At 40.8% G+C, this 16,902-nt stretch overlaps 2 protein-coding genes across 2 annotated transcripts in view; one reads left to right on the top strand and one right to left on the bottom strand.

The window, feature by feature from the left end:
• Positions 1-9,560, bottom strand: part of BICRAL (BICRA like chromatin remodeling complex associated protein) — a 110,262-nt gene extending 100,702 nt beyond the window's left edge. The window contains exon 1 of the mRNA XM_069065939.1: positions 9,402-9,560. The gene's annotated coding sequence lies outside the window, so the exon portion shown is untranslated. The remainder of the gene's footprint in view (positions 1-9,401) is intronic.
• A 145-nt stretch (positions 9,561-9,705) lies between these two features.
• Positions 9,706-11,226, top strand: TBCC (tubulin folding cofactor C). Its single transcript, XM_069065941.1, has one exon. It carries the CDS (start codon positions 9,863-9,865, stop codon positions 10,952-10,954), a length of 1,092 nt encoding a protein of 363 aa, XP_068922042.1. The 5' UTR covers positions 9,706-9,862; the 3' UTR covers positions 10,955-11,226.
• The last annotated feature ends 5,676 nt before the right edge of the window (positions 11,227-16,902 follow it).

The following is a 16,902-nucleotide window of genomic DNA, read 5'->3' on the forward strand; positions in this document are numbered from 1 at the left end:
GCTTGCTTATTCATGGTCCCCAATCCATTTCCCCATATATTTTAATGTCAATAATGTCAATGCCCTGCTCAGCTAACACAAGTATCTGATTTGTTGGAATGGTTTATCTCCCCTCAAAAATCAATAAATTAGGCTTTTGGTGCAAATTATTATCAGACAAATTTGGGGTGTGGCGTAGACAAGTTTGCCTAGTGCCTTATGCCCTTTAGATAAGCTGACCATTAAAATTCTTCACAGAGCCGAGACTAGATGTGAGCACCATAATGATCTCACCAAGCAAAGCAGTCAATGAAGGGCAGCTTCAAGAGTTTGCCAGATTCCTGTCAACAAGATTTAGAGTCAATCTTGCCTCCTCCTTCGGTATAGGGTTGGCCCTCAAGATCTCTTGGGACAATCTATAGATTTGATGTGGCTTGTGAGTAGTCTTATCAGAAAACCCATTAGAACATTTTAAGAACATAAAAGAATTATAGTATGGGGCAATAGATAGAAAGTTGGCCCAAAGTCAGAAAGACTTGAGTTCAAAGTTCGTTCTCTGAAACATATCTCAGGCAATTCTCTAAGACTGGAAGTTGAAGAACAGTTGTTGAATCTCTATTCATTCCCTCTCCCATTAGAGGGAGTTTCCTCATCAAGATGTGTTTCCCAAACTGATGAAATCCTAGGTCTAGACTAGGGGTGGGGAACCTACTGCCTTGAGACCACATGTGGCACTCTATGTTCTCAAGTGATACCCTTTGACTGAATCCAAACAAATCCCCTTAATAAAAGGATTTGTTCTTCGAGACTTGGACTTGGTCAAAAGGTCAAATTTGAGGACCTAGAGGGCCACATATGGCCTCAAGGCTGTAGGTTTACCCCTACTCTAGACCTTTACCTATTGCCACAAAAGATTGGTGGTGTTATACACAAAGAAAGAATAGTCAAAGACTTGTATGCAATTCAAGAAATACTTGTATGACCTTTAGTAATAATAATAGTAACAGTAGCTAATATTTATATAGTACTTACTGTGAGCCAGACATTGAGCTAATAAGCACTCTACAATTATTCTCATTTGATCCTTGCAATAACCACAGAAGGTATATGCTATTACTATCACCATTTTACAGATGAGGAAACTGAGGCAAACAGATGTTAAGTAACTTGCCTAGGGTCACAGAGTAAGTATCTGAAGCTGGATTTGAAGTTTGGTCTTTCCAATTTTAGGCCTGGTACTCTATCCACTGTGCCACTTAGCTTTCTCTAGCAAGTAAATTTTTCTCCCTGAGTCTCAGTTTCCTCATCTATAAAAAATGAGCCCCTTTTAGCATTAACATTTTGCTTCTTCAAAGTATTTGCTTATTCATTTCAGGGTCCAGCTATTTCAAATGACTTTGTAAAATGCCATTAAAATGGGAATGAGAATATGCAAAGAGCCATCTACTTTCTACTCTATTATTTTAATAATTATATGCTAGTCATTCTCAAAGTGTTCCAAGACACACTTCCTAGGTGTGCTGAGAGTTGTGTGAAACTTATATTTACGATTCAATGAACAGGTCTAAGAAGTTCTTGAAGACGGTGCCCTGTTTCTTCGTGGCAAAAAATAATACTGGACCATGAAAAAAAAATCTGAGAATTACTGACATAACACAGAGAATTCAACATGAGAAGACTCTGCTCCCAAAAGCCATACCTCTATCAATTAGAAATCTGTGAGGTGGCCTTTGGCCCTTGTCAATATAACACTGTGCAAGGATATGTTTCTTTGCATTAAGCATATCATTTCCCCTTATTAGTCTTTAAAGAAGCAGCAGGGATGGGAAAAGTATTATGTCTTAAGCTAAACTTTTCTATCTTACCAAGTGAGATATAAAAGTATGGTGCTGACTAGTGGGTACTTAATTGATGTCTGTGCTTGAATTATTAGTGACCAAATAATCATTTTTCTCCAAGTTGAGACAGTCTAAGTTGTTTCTAGTTATATCTACCCCCTTAAGTAATCCCTTTAAGACTGCAGAATCACTGCTTCTCAGAGTTAGAAAGAATCTCAGCAGAGGTGTGCTGGGGTCAACCCTCAAAAGCCTGATTTGTGAAATTTTCAGTGTAAGCAAATACACTTCAGATACCGGCAAATACTACAAATCAGGGCTTATTGTTTTTCTGATCGTCTAGATTTAATAAAGTGATGGAAAAATGTTAATAATACCAATTAAAATTAAAAGTATGTCTTGTGTATTTTTTTCTCTTAGAGAGCTAGCATACTCTTCAATCTCAGTGACCATTGCCTGATCCAATTTAGATCCAATATCAGAAAGGAACAACATGAGCAAAGTAAACAAAAAACTTGTGAGATAATTCATTTTCTTTATTTTTAAGAAGAAACAGGATGGTATAACGAATTAGGGAGTCAAAAGATCTAGGTTCAAATTCTGACTTTTCCACTTACTAATTATGTGACCTTGGGCAAGTCACTTAACCACCTCTTAGCCTCAGTTTCCTTATCTGTAAAATGGGGATAATAATAGCACCTACCTCACAGGGTTATTATGAGGATCAAATGAGATAATAGATGTAAAATGCTTAGCAAAACTTTAAAGTATTATATCAACACTAGCTATTATTACTATTATTATTACTAATAATAACTTTTAAAAATCCTGGTCTCACTCAAAAGATCAACAGGCTGTTGCATCTTTATGTATCTCTGCAGGGAGAATGTACAGTAAACACAAGACATGAAGAAAATGCTTCAGCTTAACTGGACTCCTCCCTATTCTCTTTTCCCTGAAAATACAAAGTACTCTCCTACTTCCATGCCTTTGTTCATGTTGTTCCCCATTCCTGGTACCTCTTCATTGGTTGAATTTCTATCTATCTGTCCAACTTATATGCTACTTCCATAAAGCCTTTCTTGATTCTGTGGAAGTATAATGACTTTATCTCCCAGATCCCCAGGCAGCACTTCATTCTGAAACTTTCTCATGTATATTTATCATGCAATACTGTGTTATTTTATAGTTATTGGTGTATGTATATTATCATCCTCCTAGACATGAAGGCAGAGTGCCATATATAAATTTTGTATTTCCCCATCACCTAGCTCAAAGTTCTGAGAACAGAAGATACTTTATAAATATCTACTGAATTAAACCTTGCCCATTTTCGCCTCTGTGATAAGTCTAAGGTAATGATTGATGAATTAATAATTTTTTTCAAATAAATTTGCAAGATTAAGTTTAATTTAAGTACATTTAGTCTGTTATGAGAGGTAAGAATGATTAAAGATGTTTTTAGATCAGTGGTTCTTAAAATATGATCCTGAGACCCTTGGGGGTCCTCATGACTCTTTCAGAGAATCTGAGACATCAAAACCATTTTCATAATAATTATTTGCCTATTAAAATACTCCTCCCTTTTCCAACTACATATCTATGTGAAGTTGGATTTTCTTCATATACTTCAACCAAAATAACATATCACAATTGGTGAAATACAAAAGTATTTATGAGAATCCAGCTGTCTCCTGTTAAGCTAGATATTAAAGAGAGTGGCAAAAATATGTAAATAAAAATATGGCAAATACTGGCAAAATATATCAATAAATATATTTATATTTTTTGCCAATCTCTAATAATGTCACCCTTCTCACTTTTTTTGTTCTGGAAAATATGGTTATTTTTCATAAAAATATGTTATCTTTGTTAATATGTAATAGGTTTCTTATTTTAAAATGAATTGATAAATATTTTAAAATTTTATCAGTTTAAATTTCTAATACAGCAAATATCAATAGATATAATCCACATAAACAAAAGTACTTCAGAGCCTTCAATGATTTTTAAGAGTTTAAAGGGCCCTGGGGCCAAAATGTGTGAGAACCACTGACTTTGATAAAGACTGAGGACAAGACTAGAACTAAGCCAACTCTACAGAGGACTCTACAGAGCAAAGATATGATCCCTACCAATGACAAGATCCAGATATCCGGAACCATCTAGACATCTAAGTTAGACCAAGATGACTACAATTAGAAACATTTAATAAGGAAAAGGACATCAGGCTGAAAAGCAGCACTCTGCCTAGAAATATCAAAGACAAATAAAGATGGCTTGAAAATGTAGCTTGATCTGATTTGAGGACTCCAGTTGCACCAATATTTTAAAATAAAAGGGATTTATTATCCTGAAATGGAACTTTCTGTCTAAAATCACCCACTGAAAAAGGAATGAAGAACTCTATCACATATAAGTAGATGCTGAGCTGGAGAGCCCCACACAGCTTCCATAAGTCTCTAGGACACTAGAATCTGCCTCCATTCTCAATTCCCCTCTCTACTCCTATTTCTTCATTTGGAAATAATAATCGAGTACTTCATAGAGTACTTTTGAAACACAATCTTACATGAGCCTCAGAAAAACCTTATGAGGTTGGTACTAGGAATAATCAAAAAACTGCAACTTAGCCACATTAAATGACTTGCCCATTGTGACAAAACTACCTTATATCAGAGATAAGATTTGCACTCAGATTTTCTAGACTTCTAGTAGAACAAATCTATCCACTACCTCTACATTTTCCTATAATACGTCTAAGTACTTCCCTTGGGGTTCAAATGATATAATATAGGTAAAGCACTTCGTAACCTTTAATATGTAAATGTCAGTTCTTATTAATTATATCAGAACCCAGATATCAACCTAAGACCTCTGACTCCAAATCTAGGCATCTTTTCACCTACATGAATATCTGTGTATGAGTGATTTTCTGCATAAGCCTCTGCATGGCAGACTGAAGAAACATCTTGACAGATTCTTGTTAGTAAATCTTGGAAAACTGGAATGACCTGTCAGTTGCAAGTTTTGGCCCAAAATGCTCTCTTGACTCTCACCTCTTTTTTTTTTTAAGCAGTACTAACATTTGGGGAGCTGCTGACCTGAAATATCCCCACTGTGTCTCAGTAGTATGTTTGATCTCACCTCTTTGCCAGGAGGTATATAGGCTTTTCACTATTTTCTAACCCCCTCCAATCCCAGTGCCTAGATTTAATTAGATTTATTAATTAGATTATTTATTAATTAATTAATTAGAGTAATCTAATTAATTAGAGTTTATATTTGATGATAAGATGACTATAGGGTTTACAGCTGGAAGAACTTATTTCTGAACAGGGCCCTTAGTCCAAACTGTCATATTTAGTTTCAATACCTAAAGGGAATTAGTAGGGACAGTGCAAAGGCAATGGAGAAAGCACAAAGGGATTGATTCTTCTTTAACTAGCTACTTTGAAACCTTCCTAGGAACAGGACACTGTGTCATTTTTGTGGCTCAGGAACACTTCCTGACAATTAACTCTAAAAATAACAAAAGTCATGTTATCTAATTCTAGAAAACAGTTCTTAGAAGGCAGGGATTTTAATCTATTTTATTTGTGAATACCTTTCCCCATCTACAAATGCCACTGTTTTTCTCTAAATTTAGAATCATGATACCAAGAGCTGAAAGAGACCATCTGGTCCACCTCCCTCATTTTACATATGAGAAAACTGAGGCATAGAAAGAGGAAAGGATTTGTCCAAAGTAACAAGGGTATCAAGCAGTAGAGCTAGAGAGTTTCTAGCCCAGATCTAAAATCCAAAGTCCAGTTCTCTTACCACTAAGGAAAAGACGAAAATATACAGGGCTGGCTAGGTGGCACAGTGAATAGAGCACTGGCCTTGGAGTTAGGAGGACCTGAGTTCAAATCCAGCCTCAAACATTTAACACAAAAACTAGCCATGTGACCTTGGGATTAACCCCAATTGCCCTCCAAAAAGCAAAAAAAATAAAAATATGCAAAGGACCAAATTCCTTTGCTATAAGATTTCTGGATATTGTATTTCATTTGTATATACACTATTTAACCAGTTTTTGTTCACTTCCTATTGTAGTTTGGCATACAATTAATTCATCATGCAGCATGGTGTAGTGGATGGGTTCAAATCCCGCCTCAGATACTAGCTGTGTGACCCCAGGTAAACTGGCACACAGTAGGCAATCTTGAATTGACACAGCTTCACTTGGTCTCAGTTTCCTCCTCTGCAAAATGAGAGAGCTGAATCTGATAGACTCTAAGGTCCCTTCCTATGATCATCAACTTGATGTACTGACTGAACCTGGGTTCAAGTCCTGGAACTTAGGGCTGGGAAAGGTTTCTAATCCTTAGTTTCCTCATCTGCAAAATGAGGATGATGATGTTTTCCCTATTGACCTCACAGGTTTTTGTAAGAAAATGCTCTGCAAACCTTAAAAGTGTTCTATAAATTAAAATTGTTTTTGTGAATGGGATACCAGTCATTCTGTAAACTGCAATGAAAAATAGTATATAGATAACACATATTGAAATTTTAGGTAAGGAAATGAACCCTGAAATTTCTAGTCGGAAATTTAAAAGATGAAAAACACACAAGGTCATCTTAAGATTTTTCTTTTTTTCAAAATTACCCATTCCCAGATATGAGACATTATGTTGATATTTGTGAAACCTTGTTGTACTTCTTTAGAAGTAGAAATCTGGACATGAACTGTATATGCTTTGATTTTATAGTACCACAATTTATTTTACAGTATATTATTTACTTTTCTTCCAAAAAAATCATTGTTTTCCCCTGGCAAGCTAGAGATCAGCTTGAACCTGCCTCTAGAAAAGTATGGTGAATACACTAAATATCAACATCATAACAATGCTGAATTTTTTTATCTTCTTCTGTTTAATGCCCCAATACCAAGGATTGCTATTTCATAAGTCTAGATGTCTTCTATTTCAATATATAACCAAATAGTTGTTATTAAACCCAAATGCATGCTGCTATTCTGATCCCTTAAAAGAACTTCCTTAGACTAGGTCTCTGAGACCTCCCCCTACAGAAGCTCCTAACCTAATGGAAAATTATGCCAATGACCTCATAGGCTCAGAGATTTAGACCTGAAAGGAACAGCTAGTCCAACCCCCTCATTTTACAGATGAAGGAGTGGTTAAATGACTTGCCCAGCGTCACACAGCTAGTAAGTAGGAGGTTCAGGCTTTACATGCAGGCCCCCCCCCCCAAAACCAATCCTCCAAATCCAGCAAACTTTCCACTGTACCATACACTCTTTCCTCCATTCATTCTAACCCAGGACACTCTAAAGATGCTACTCAAAGGGGATGTGGCAGGTGAACTATATGATTTCCCTTTTTTCTCCTTATTTCTTTTCCATTCTAAAGTGTGGTACTATCACACTGAACATCATACAGGTGCTTGCCTTGGCAGCACATATGCTAAAATTGTAATGGCCCCTGTACAAGGATGATTCAAATTTCTGAAATTTTAATTAAAAAAAAATCACACAGGTCTACTGTCTATAGAAGTCAACCAAAATCTTTCTTTTGATGGAATTTAAGTTGTTAAAAGAGCTGTATTATATTTAACTTCAAGTACAGCCTGACAGAACCACTTATAATTGGTTATTACTTAATAGTGCCTCAAGATAGTTTGTCCACATCACCAACCTAGGGTATATCTCTAGTCACAACCTTTCTTGATTTGACCTGGACATGGTCTACTACCAATACAGTTAAAATCATATCTGCAATTAAGGGGGAAATCAGCCAGTTTAGAAAAGAACAAGAGGCCTATGGTAAGATTTATTTTTTCCTATCAGGTAATCCCAGAAAGTTACATACATTTTCTCAAGTTTAACTAAGGTTCAGTGACACAAAGCAGAGGCTTGATTCCTTAATAGGTCTTTCGAAACTAGATAAAAAACTACTAATAAAAAATTTGTATCTTGATTGTAAAACAAACCTTGAGAAAATGTTGGATTTCTAAAGTAGCAGATACAGAAAAAAACAACGCAATAAGCTTATCATACTACCAAGTTAATACTGCAGCACTCTATCTCCTCCCCATCACTCTCACCCCTCTTCTCAATAATCCTCACCAGCCCTCAAAAGATGAATGATTTCGACATAAGATGCCATCATTGATGAATACCAGCCTCTGAGTCACTCTATTCAAGGGAGTTTATTCAAAAAATATAAAAAGAACTGGAGGGAAAAGAGGAAGGATAGAAAGGGGTATGAGGGTTTGGAGGGCCGTCTTTTAACTTACAGGATTATGCCTAACCTTATATCTTTCCCTGCTTAGCGATGCAGTGGTCATCATGACAGATCTGTGGATGATAAATTTCGATTTTCTTAAAGGTGGGAGGTACCAGGCGATGAGGAAAAGAGAGAAGGATGAGGGGCTCGGTTGCTTTACCACTATCTCAGGCATATAGATTTGAGCCCACTGACCACTGCATTTTCCCTCTGGAGGCAAGAGCTTAGGAGGGCGGACCACTTCCCCCCCCCCCCCCCCCCCCCCCCCCCACCATCAGGTTTTCAGACTTTTTCCACTACTCCTCTATCTTAAGCTTTTTCCAGCCCCATCCTCCCACAATCCGTATTTAAGGCTGGGCTTCCTAATTCACTTCCGGTGACAAACTCCTCCCCCTGCCTCTAGAAATAATGTAACAATTTTCCCCCAATTTTTTTTTTCTAAAGGGAGCCATAGGTTGCTGCCTTCGAGCTGCGCTGAGACTAAGGTTTTCTCTCCCCCACCCACCAACCCAGCCAGCTGTGCACAGCTGGGGCGGGGAAAGGGAGCTTGTAAGGTGAAGGAGGAAGAGGGAAGAAGGGGAGGGGGGAGGTAGGCTCTCCACCCCACCCCCACCATTCCCATTGCTGCAGATGGAGGGGGGGGCAAGTATCCGATCTCCCCCATCCCTCCCCTCCCACTCTCGCAGTGGACAACCCCCAACCCAATTTCCCCCAGTCTAGACTAGTAGGCTTCGAGGAACCTCGTCTCCCCCGTCATCATCCTCTCGCCTGTCTTAGCTCTTCTACTCCCCCCCCCCCCGCCCCCGGGAAGTCCTCGTTTGTCTGCAGGGATCCAGCAGCAGCTGCGGAGGAGGCCGCGCTCTGCACAACTGCAGGGGTTTGGGGGGTGGCCAGGGGCAGGGCGGCGGCGACAGCTGGAGCAGCTGTGGCGAGTGGGGGGGGGCGTGGAGGAGAAAGCAAACGCGGGTCAGACAAACGGGTCCCCAGCTGTTCCAGCTGTTGCTTCCTCCACCGCTGGTCCCCGCAATATTTTTTCTCCTGCCTCCCTCCCCCCCCCCCCCCCCCCCCCCCCCCCCGCCGGTCCCCGCGGTCCCCCCCCTCCCCCCCCCCCCCATCATTCTCACTGCTACCTGAACCCTCCCTGGGAGCGAGCACACACACTCCCTAGCAGCAGGTCTCAGGCCTGTAGGGGGGAGCGGGGAGGAGCTGGGATGGGGGGGCAGGGGGAGGCCTGCGAGTTTCTAACCTTGTTCTTATAAACAAACCCACATGTGCAGCTGCCGCTGCTGCAACTCACCCCACAATCCCGGATACAAGTCCTGCCCCTTTAAGAGAGAGAGGGGAAAAAAAAAAAACAACCTTCCCTAGCCCGCCTCCCACCCCTCCCTTCCCCTCCCTTTGACAGGGACCTTTGTCTCCCTCCCGTCGGCCCCGCCCCTCCTCCTTCTCCACCTCCTCCTCCTCCTCCCTAACCTCCTCCTCCTCCTCCTCCTTCTCCTTCCCCCTCCCCCCCGCCTCCTCCCTTCTGGCACTCTCCCTCTCACTCCTCTCTTTGGTCTGAGAGGCAAGAGGAGGGGGGAAAGGGGGAGGGCGTAGAAGCTACCCAATAGCGAGACAGAATGAGGCCGGGGCTGCGGCGTCGCCTGCGTGAGCCAATGAGAGGGCACCTTAGTGAAGGGCCCCAAGGAGCGCGTGTGTAGCGGGAGACGGGAAGGGACCGAGAAAAGCCAAAGACAGAATTATTGAGAGGAGTGGGAGATGGAATCCGCTGACGCCGCGGCTGCAGCCGCGTCCTCCACCTCGCCTGTTCCTGCGGACATGCCGGCGGCGAACGGGGACATGGGCGGGCCCCGGCGTGGTCTGGGCCTAGGCCTGGTGCCGGAGCGGCTTCAGAAGCGCGAGCAGGAGCGGCTGCTGGAGGTGGAGCGGCGGAAGCAGGAGCGGCAGAACCAGACGGTGGAGGAGGAGAAGAGCGAATTCTTCGCGGCCGCCTTTGCCCGTGAGCGGGAGGCCGTGGAGGCGCTGCTGGGGTGCGCAGGCCAGGAGGCGCCGGGCCCGGGCGTAGACCCCGCGCGCCTGGACGAGGCGGCCTCGAGGCTGCAGACTCTCCAGAAGCTGCTCAACGACGGGGTGCTCTACCTGGCGCCCTACGACGTGCGGCTGGGCCAGGAGGCGCTGGCGCGGCTGCAGGGGGCCCTAGCGGAGCGGCGCCAGGAGCTGCAGCCCAAGAAGCGCTTCGCTTTCAAGTCCCGCCGGAAGGAAGCTGCCGCCCAGGACCCCCGCCCCGCGGCCGAGGCCCCGCAGCTGCAGCCGCCTCCCTCGTCCCTGCCGCCAGTCCAGGTCCACGTCCCTCCAGGCTCCGGCTTCTCCAACCGGGAGTCGCAGACCCTGCAGATGCGGGCCGAGGAGCTGTACCAGCGCGACATCCTCCTGACCGGGCTGACGGACTGCACCATCCGGCTGTACGGGAACCCCAACACACTGCGGCTGACCCAGGCCCGCGGCTGCACAGTGCTCTGCGGGCCCGTCTCCGCCTCCGTGTTCCTGGACGACTGCGTCGGCTGCGTCTTGGCCGTGGCCTGTCAGCAGCTCCGCACGCACAGCACCCGGGACACCCGCATCTTCCTGCAGGTGACCAGCCGAGCCATCGTGGAGGACTGCAGCGGCGTCCAGTTCGCCCCCTACACATGGAGCTACCCGGGCATCGACCAAGACTTCGAGGGGTCTGGGTTGGATAGAAACAAAAACAACTGGAAGGATGTTGACGACTTCAATTGGTTGGCCCGAGGCGTGGCCTCCCCGAACTGGAGTATTCTTCCAGAAGAGGAGTGGATAACACAGTGGGATTAATAGTGTCACTTAAATGATTGTTTCCAGCTAATTGAAGCCACAATACATCTGTTCTTAACACTTGCACTTTATTACTTTTTCAGTGTCTTAATACCGGCTATTGCAAGGATTCTCTGCTGTTACTTCCTTTATAAATAGCTCACGTTTAAAAAACGCAGTGCCTCTGGTGTTGGGTAATTGAAGAATAGAGCTAGCTTATTTTTTTCTAGATCTTTATTAATGGCTAGATGATTTGAGTTGGCTACATCAGGACGAATAAAAATGAAAAAGGTCGTGTGTTTTGCCTTTTTAAATCGTTTTAGTGCTCTCTGAAACATCACCGATTGCTAGTTAGTGTAAAAAAATAAGTGAAATTATGAAAGACCCATCGAGTTGCTATTGAATTATTTTGTAGGCCTACTCATAGTTTACCTTTTCAGGATTGCTTGACCGGTATTACTTAATGGGCGATACATAGACGTGTCTTCAGTATTTATATCGGCTTAGGGCTCTTGAATATAGCTGTAGAGCCTATCCCTGCGCCTGAGTTTTCCATTGCCGGTCATTGTGTCGTTGAGCTAGTCTGACAGGGACTTTCCCTGTGATTTGTTAAGAATTTGGAAGAACAGCCTTTATCAACTGGGGTACATGCAACAGAATAATTATTTTGTGAAGGTAAATTGCTAGGCCTTTTTAGGCTCCTGTTACTCTCAAAGGAAGAGGAGGATTGAGGCATTTACAGATAAGTCTGAAGGGTTTTTTTTTATCTCAGTTTTCTGTTTTTTAGAGGTTAAGTGACTTGTACAAGTTATTAAAATGTACAGACATGCTTTTATGAAATTTTATAGGAGAAAGGTTCAATTTTACTGGTTTGAAATAAATTCTCATAAGGCTTGTATTTTATTTATACTTTGTAACTAGATTTTTTTAAAAGCCTAAGTCACATTAATTATTCTTCAAAATTTCGTTTAAATGGGTTGTGATTCTTACAGGTCAAGTTAACCTCAATCCTGTAAAATTGCTGTAGGATCTTAAAAAGTAATGTTAACAGAAAATTCTAGGATGCAACTTGTTTTATGAAGAAAATGATTGGTATTAAAATTGTCATGCACTGGGTGCCCCTGAGGTGCTGTATTAGTATTTGGAGGAATTAAAATTAAATTTTAAAAATAGTTCACATTTACATACTCTGGGCTTAACACTTCTGTTTGCCTTAGTTTCATTTTCTGTAGAATGGGGATAATAATACCACCTAAATCCCAAGGTTTCTGAGGATCAAATGAAAAAATTTTTATGAAGTTCTTAGCACATAGTAAACCCCATGTAAGTATTAGCTATTAGTATTATAATTATTACATAGCATTCTAAACTTTACATATATTTAATCTTCACAATAAACCCTAACAGGTAAGGTTTGTGTCCCTTTTTTTTTTTAAACTGATTAAGAAAAATAGAGTCAGGAATGTTTTCTTTCTTTTAAATTTTTATTGATAATTTTTATTTAAACAAATTCATTTCCAAATGTATTCCTGCCATCCCTTCTAAACAAAGAAAAGAAAGGTAGTTCAGTAGAACTCAGCAATATATCATTGTAGTCTGAGGGAATATTCAATATTTTATGCCCATTCTATCAGAAAAAAAGGTGGTGTTTGTACTTTTTCTTTTTAGAAATTGAGCATGATCATAATTACATGTTCATTTATATGATCATTATGTATAGGTTTCCTGGTTCTAACTCAGGAGGTTTTCAAAGTTAGCTGAGGGGATATTTTGGTTCAAAATGCATCGGGGTTTTTTTTTTCACTACATGAAAGAGAAGATGCTTTTCCTGTTTTAGAGAAAGGATTTAAATCTTATAGAAACTTTAGTTACCAACTAATCCAACCTCCCTCAAGAGAAAAGTGAGTCTAATAGAAATAAAGGACTTGCCCAATATTAAGCAGGAAGTAGTAGAAGTGGGATTTGAATTCATGTTTTCTTATGTATAATATATAGTGCTCTTCCCATTGTTTTCAGAAGCCCCTACTTTATTGAGGAGAAACCATGAAAATAAGAATATATGATAAATTGAATTAAATAAGTGATGGGGTTCTAAAGACAAACATTAATTGAAATTCAATACTGTATGTATAATATCTTATTTGATTTCTTGAAATAGCCCTGTGAATTAGATAATTACAAATAGCCCCATTTTATGGACTCAGAGGTTAGATGATAACCCAATCACAAAACACGTACATATCAGTTGGTAGTAGAACCTGGAACTTCCTCACTACAAGACCACTATGCCACTGACAAAGTCCTTACCCTCTAGGCAGCTTACATTCTCCTGTTCTATGTAATGAGCAAACATAAATAAATGATCATTTGAGGAGATAGCACAAATAAAAATTAATCAGAAAAGCTGATCACCCAAGCTGTCCTAAAGGAAGCTAAGGTTTCTAAAGGACCAAGGTGAAGAGGAAGTATGTGCAAAGGTATGGGGCAAAGATACAAGGAAACGGATTAGAGTGCTGAATTCAAGTGAGTAATGTGAGATGATCTGGAAAGGTGATCTTGGATCCAGATAATGAAGAGGTATCACCCATGACTTCCATATCCCTCAACTCCCAAATCCAATCAAATGCCAGGTCTTGTCAATTCTGATTCCACACTACTCTTCAAATCTACTTCTGTGTCTCCCCTCCCAAGGCCACCACCCAAAGTAAGATCCTCTGGCAGCTTTCCCTGTAATATTGTAAATAGCCTCATTGATATTCCCAGCTTTCGGTCTTCCCCTGTCTAATTTGTTGTCCACAAAGATACCAAAACATTGAACTGACCATGTCATACCCATGTAGATTTCATAGATAAGACATTTAAGGACTTTACAATCAGATTCCAACCTAGGAAATGCCTTACTTGCATTCTATTTTGTCTTGGTTCTCCTGACTTTGCCCAGGTTGTCTCTCATTTTTTATTCCCTCTTTCACTCAAATTTCTCTTAAGGCTCAATTCAGGGCAGCTAGGTGGTGAAGTGAATAGAGCACTGGCCCTGGAATCAGGAAGACCTGAGTTCAAATTTGACCTTAGACACTTAACACTCCACTAGCTGTGTGACCTTGGACAAGTCACTTAACCCCAATTGCCCTGCCTTCCCCTCCAAAAATAAAAGCAAATAAGGCTCAACTCAGGTGCTACCTATTATAGGAAACTTTTCTTATGAGTGCTCTCAAACTACCTCATTTTTATCTATAAAAAGCATTCCTTAAGCATTTACTATGCCTTAAGTACTGAGGATACAAATTGGAAAAGTAATGTGGTACCTGTTTTTAGGAGTTTACACTGTAATTAGACCACATGTAAAAGAGTTCAGAAGAAGACCTGTAAGGCCTGTGAGGATTAAGTAACAAGGCAGATAGCAAGACTTAAGGGCCCTTTAGGTATACTACTGGATCAGATGATAATTCATAAAGGCCTGGAGGGCATAGAATTAGGCAGCCGGTAAGGTTCATTAGGACCATGAGACACTGTGGGAACATAGTTGGTAAGGCTTTGTGATCACTTTATCCAGGGGATGAGAGTTGACTTCTGTCTCATTCAGGTGGTATGAACTCTGGTATCTAAAAGGCAATAGGGTGTAATGGATGTGGAGGGTTAGCCTCTGAGTCAGAAACACTTGATTTAAGTCCCTCCCTGGGCCACACTATCTATGTGACTGGACTGAACACTGAACCTCTTAGTACCCCAAGCAATGCTCTAAGACTACAATTTATAGTTGTTTGTTTATGTATAATTAACTGTATATATACAGTTCATATATATGTCTTGGTAGAGAAAGTTTCCATACCAGTCTGGAATGATCCACACCTCACACCCCCAGACTCCAAATGATCTGTTTACATGTTCTCTCCTTCAGTAGATGGTAAGCATCTCAAGGACAAGCATTTTAAAAATCTGTATGTCCAATACTTAGCACATAGCTTTTCACATTGTAGACACTTAAATTGAGTTGAATGTATTCTCTACTTTAACCATCCTTTGGTATAGCAGCACCACTCAACTGTTCCACCAACAAAATAATCAACTCTGAGCTTCCTATCTAAATATGACCTTATTTGTCACCTTTCCCTCATATTGAGGCTCCTCTTCTCCCCATCTTAACTTCTGGTTCCTTAAACCATAGGAGTTCTGCAAATTCTTACCTAACAGTTCCCTTCTGGTTAATTTTTCTCTACATTGAACTTCATAGTATGACATTTTGGTGACCTCAGAATTCCATGCCACGTTGAATTTCTTCCATGTCCATTTTTCTAATCCCCAAAGTTGGATCTACTGTATCCACCAACCCTAATCATGAACTTCTCTTACCCTTTCCCACCTCTATGCTTGTGATCACAGCATTTGCAACTCCACCTATTGAAAACCAATCCATTTTTTGGTTCTTTTAGCAAGCAGAAAGTCAGTTTTGAAAAAAATTCTGAACTTAACAAACATCAAATTAAATGAGTATTTCCACATACATACTAAAACAGAAAAAGTGGATTACACATAAAACTGAGTCTATTAAGTATAGCTTGCTTTTATTTTTAAACATGTATTCAACATAGAACTTTCAAAGCTGTGCAACTTGTCTGTGATTCTGGCTATCAATTCTGTGTATTTTAAAAATGCTTTAATGCCTCTCTTTCCTTTTTTTTTGGTAACACTATCCCTAGCCCCTCTCTTCCTTTTATCTTCATTTCCCATAGCAAAAAAAAAAGTAAAACAAAACTCTTGTAACAAATATGCATTTTTCTTGTTATTGAACCAGGGGTGGGGAACGTTTGGCCTTGAGGTCACATGTGGCCTTCTAATTCCTTTGGTGCAGCCTCTTGACTAAGTTCAAGTTTTACAGAACAAATCCTTTTGTTAAGGGGCAGATCATTTCTGAATCTTCGTGATCCCATTTGGGGTTTTTGTGGCAAAGATACCGGAGTGCTTTGACATTTCTTTCTCCTGCTCATTTTACAGATGAGGAAACTGAAGCAAATAGGGTTAAGTAAGACTTGCCTAGGGTCACACATCTAGCAAGTATCTTGGGCTGTATTTGAACTCAGGTCTTCCCTACTCCAGGCCCAGAACTCTATCCACTGTGCCACCTGGCTTCCCTAACTAATATGCATAGATGAACAACTCAAATTCTCACACTGGCCATGTCCAAAAACGTACATTTCATGTTGCATCTTGAGAATGTTGCCTCTTAGGGGGTGTGTGGCATGCTTTATCATCAGTCCTCTGGAATCCTGGTTAAACAAACCCTTTCCTAAGGTATCTCCTCCATGAAGCTTTCATTGATCAGTGTTAACACAGCAAGAAGTGAGATCTCTCCTGAACTCTTCCTGGCACTCTATTCTCCTGTGCATTTACTGTGTTCTGATTCACCTGAGTTATTTTGGCACATCTTTGTTAGATTGTACAATCCCTAAAAGTAGGAACTACATCATATTTATCTTTGTTTCTCTCTCAAGTGAAACAATGTCCTTTCTTTAGACAAACCCCTCTGTCCTCATGATCCTGTCACCCTCTTACTTTGAACAGTTATACTCTATTTTTCTTGCATTTTCTATTTCTTCCTTCTCTTGGCTCTGCCTCACCTCCCTACAAAGGTACTTGGGCACAGCTCTTTAAAAATTGTCTCCTTCCTTTTACCAAGAAGTTTTTTTTTCTTTTCTAATTGGTACAGTTTTTTAAAAAGCATGCATTTAGTATGGTAGTGTAGATGCTGTCTTGATTTTATGTGTATCATTTTACTTCTATATTTAATTTTTACTTTAAATTTTTTTTTTTTGCCTTTTGGAGGGCAGTTGGGGTTGTGACTTGCCCAAGGTCACACGGCTACTTTTTGTGTTAAGTGTCTGGGGCCAGATTTGAACTCGGGGACTCCTGACTCCAGGGCCAGTGCTCTATTCACTGCCACCATCTAGCTGCCCCCACTTTCAATTTTATTT

This window comes from Petaurus breviceps, unplaced genomic scaffold (assembly GCF_028583685.1).
Source record: "Petaurus breviceps papuanus isolate PSGF00001 unplaced genomic scaffold, PetGlider_PUasm1.0 90701, whole genome shotgun sequence".
Classification (NCBI taxonomy): Eukaryota; Metazoa; Chordata; class Mammalia; order Diprotodontia; family Petauridae; genus Petaurus; species Petaurus breviceps.

Excerpts from the sequence above, each read along its gene's own strand:
- TBCC (XM_069065941.1), top strand. The coding sequence starts at position 9,863 with ATGGAATCCGCTGACGCCGCGGCTGCAGCCGCGTCCTCCACCTCGCCT.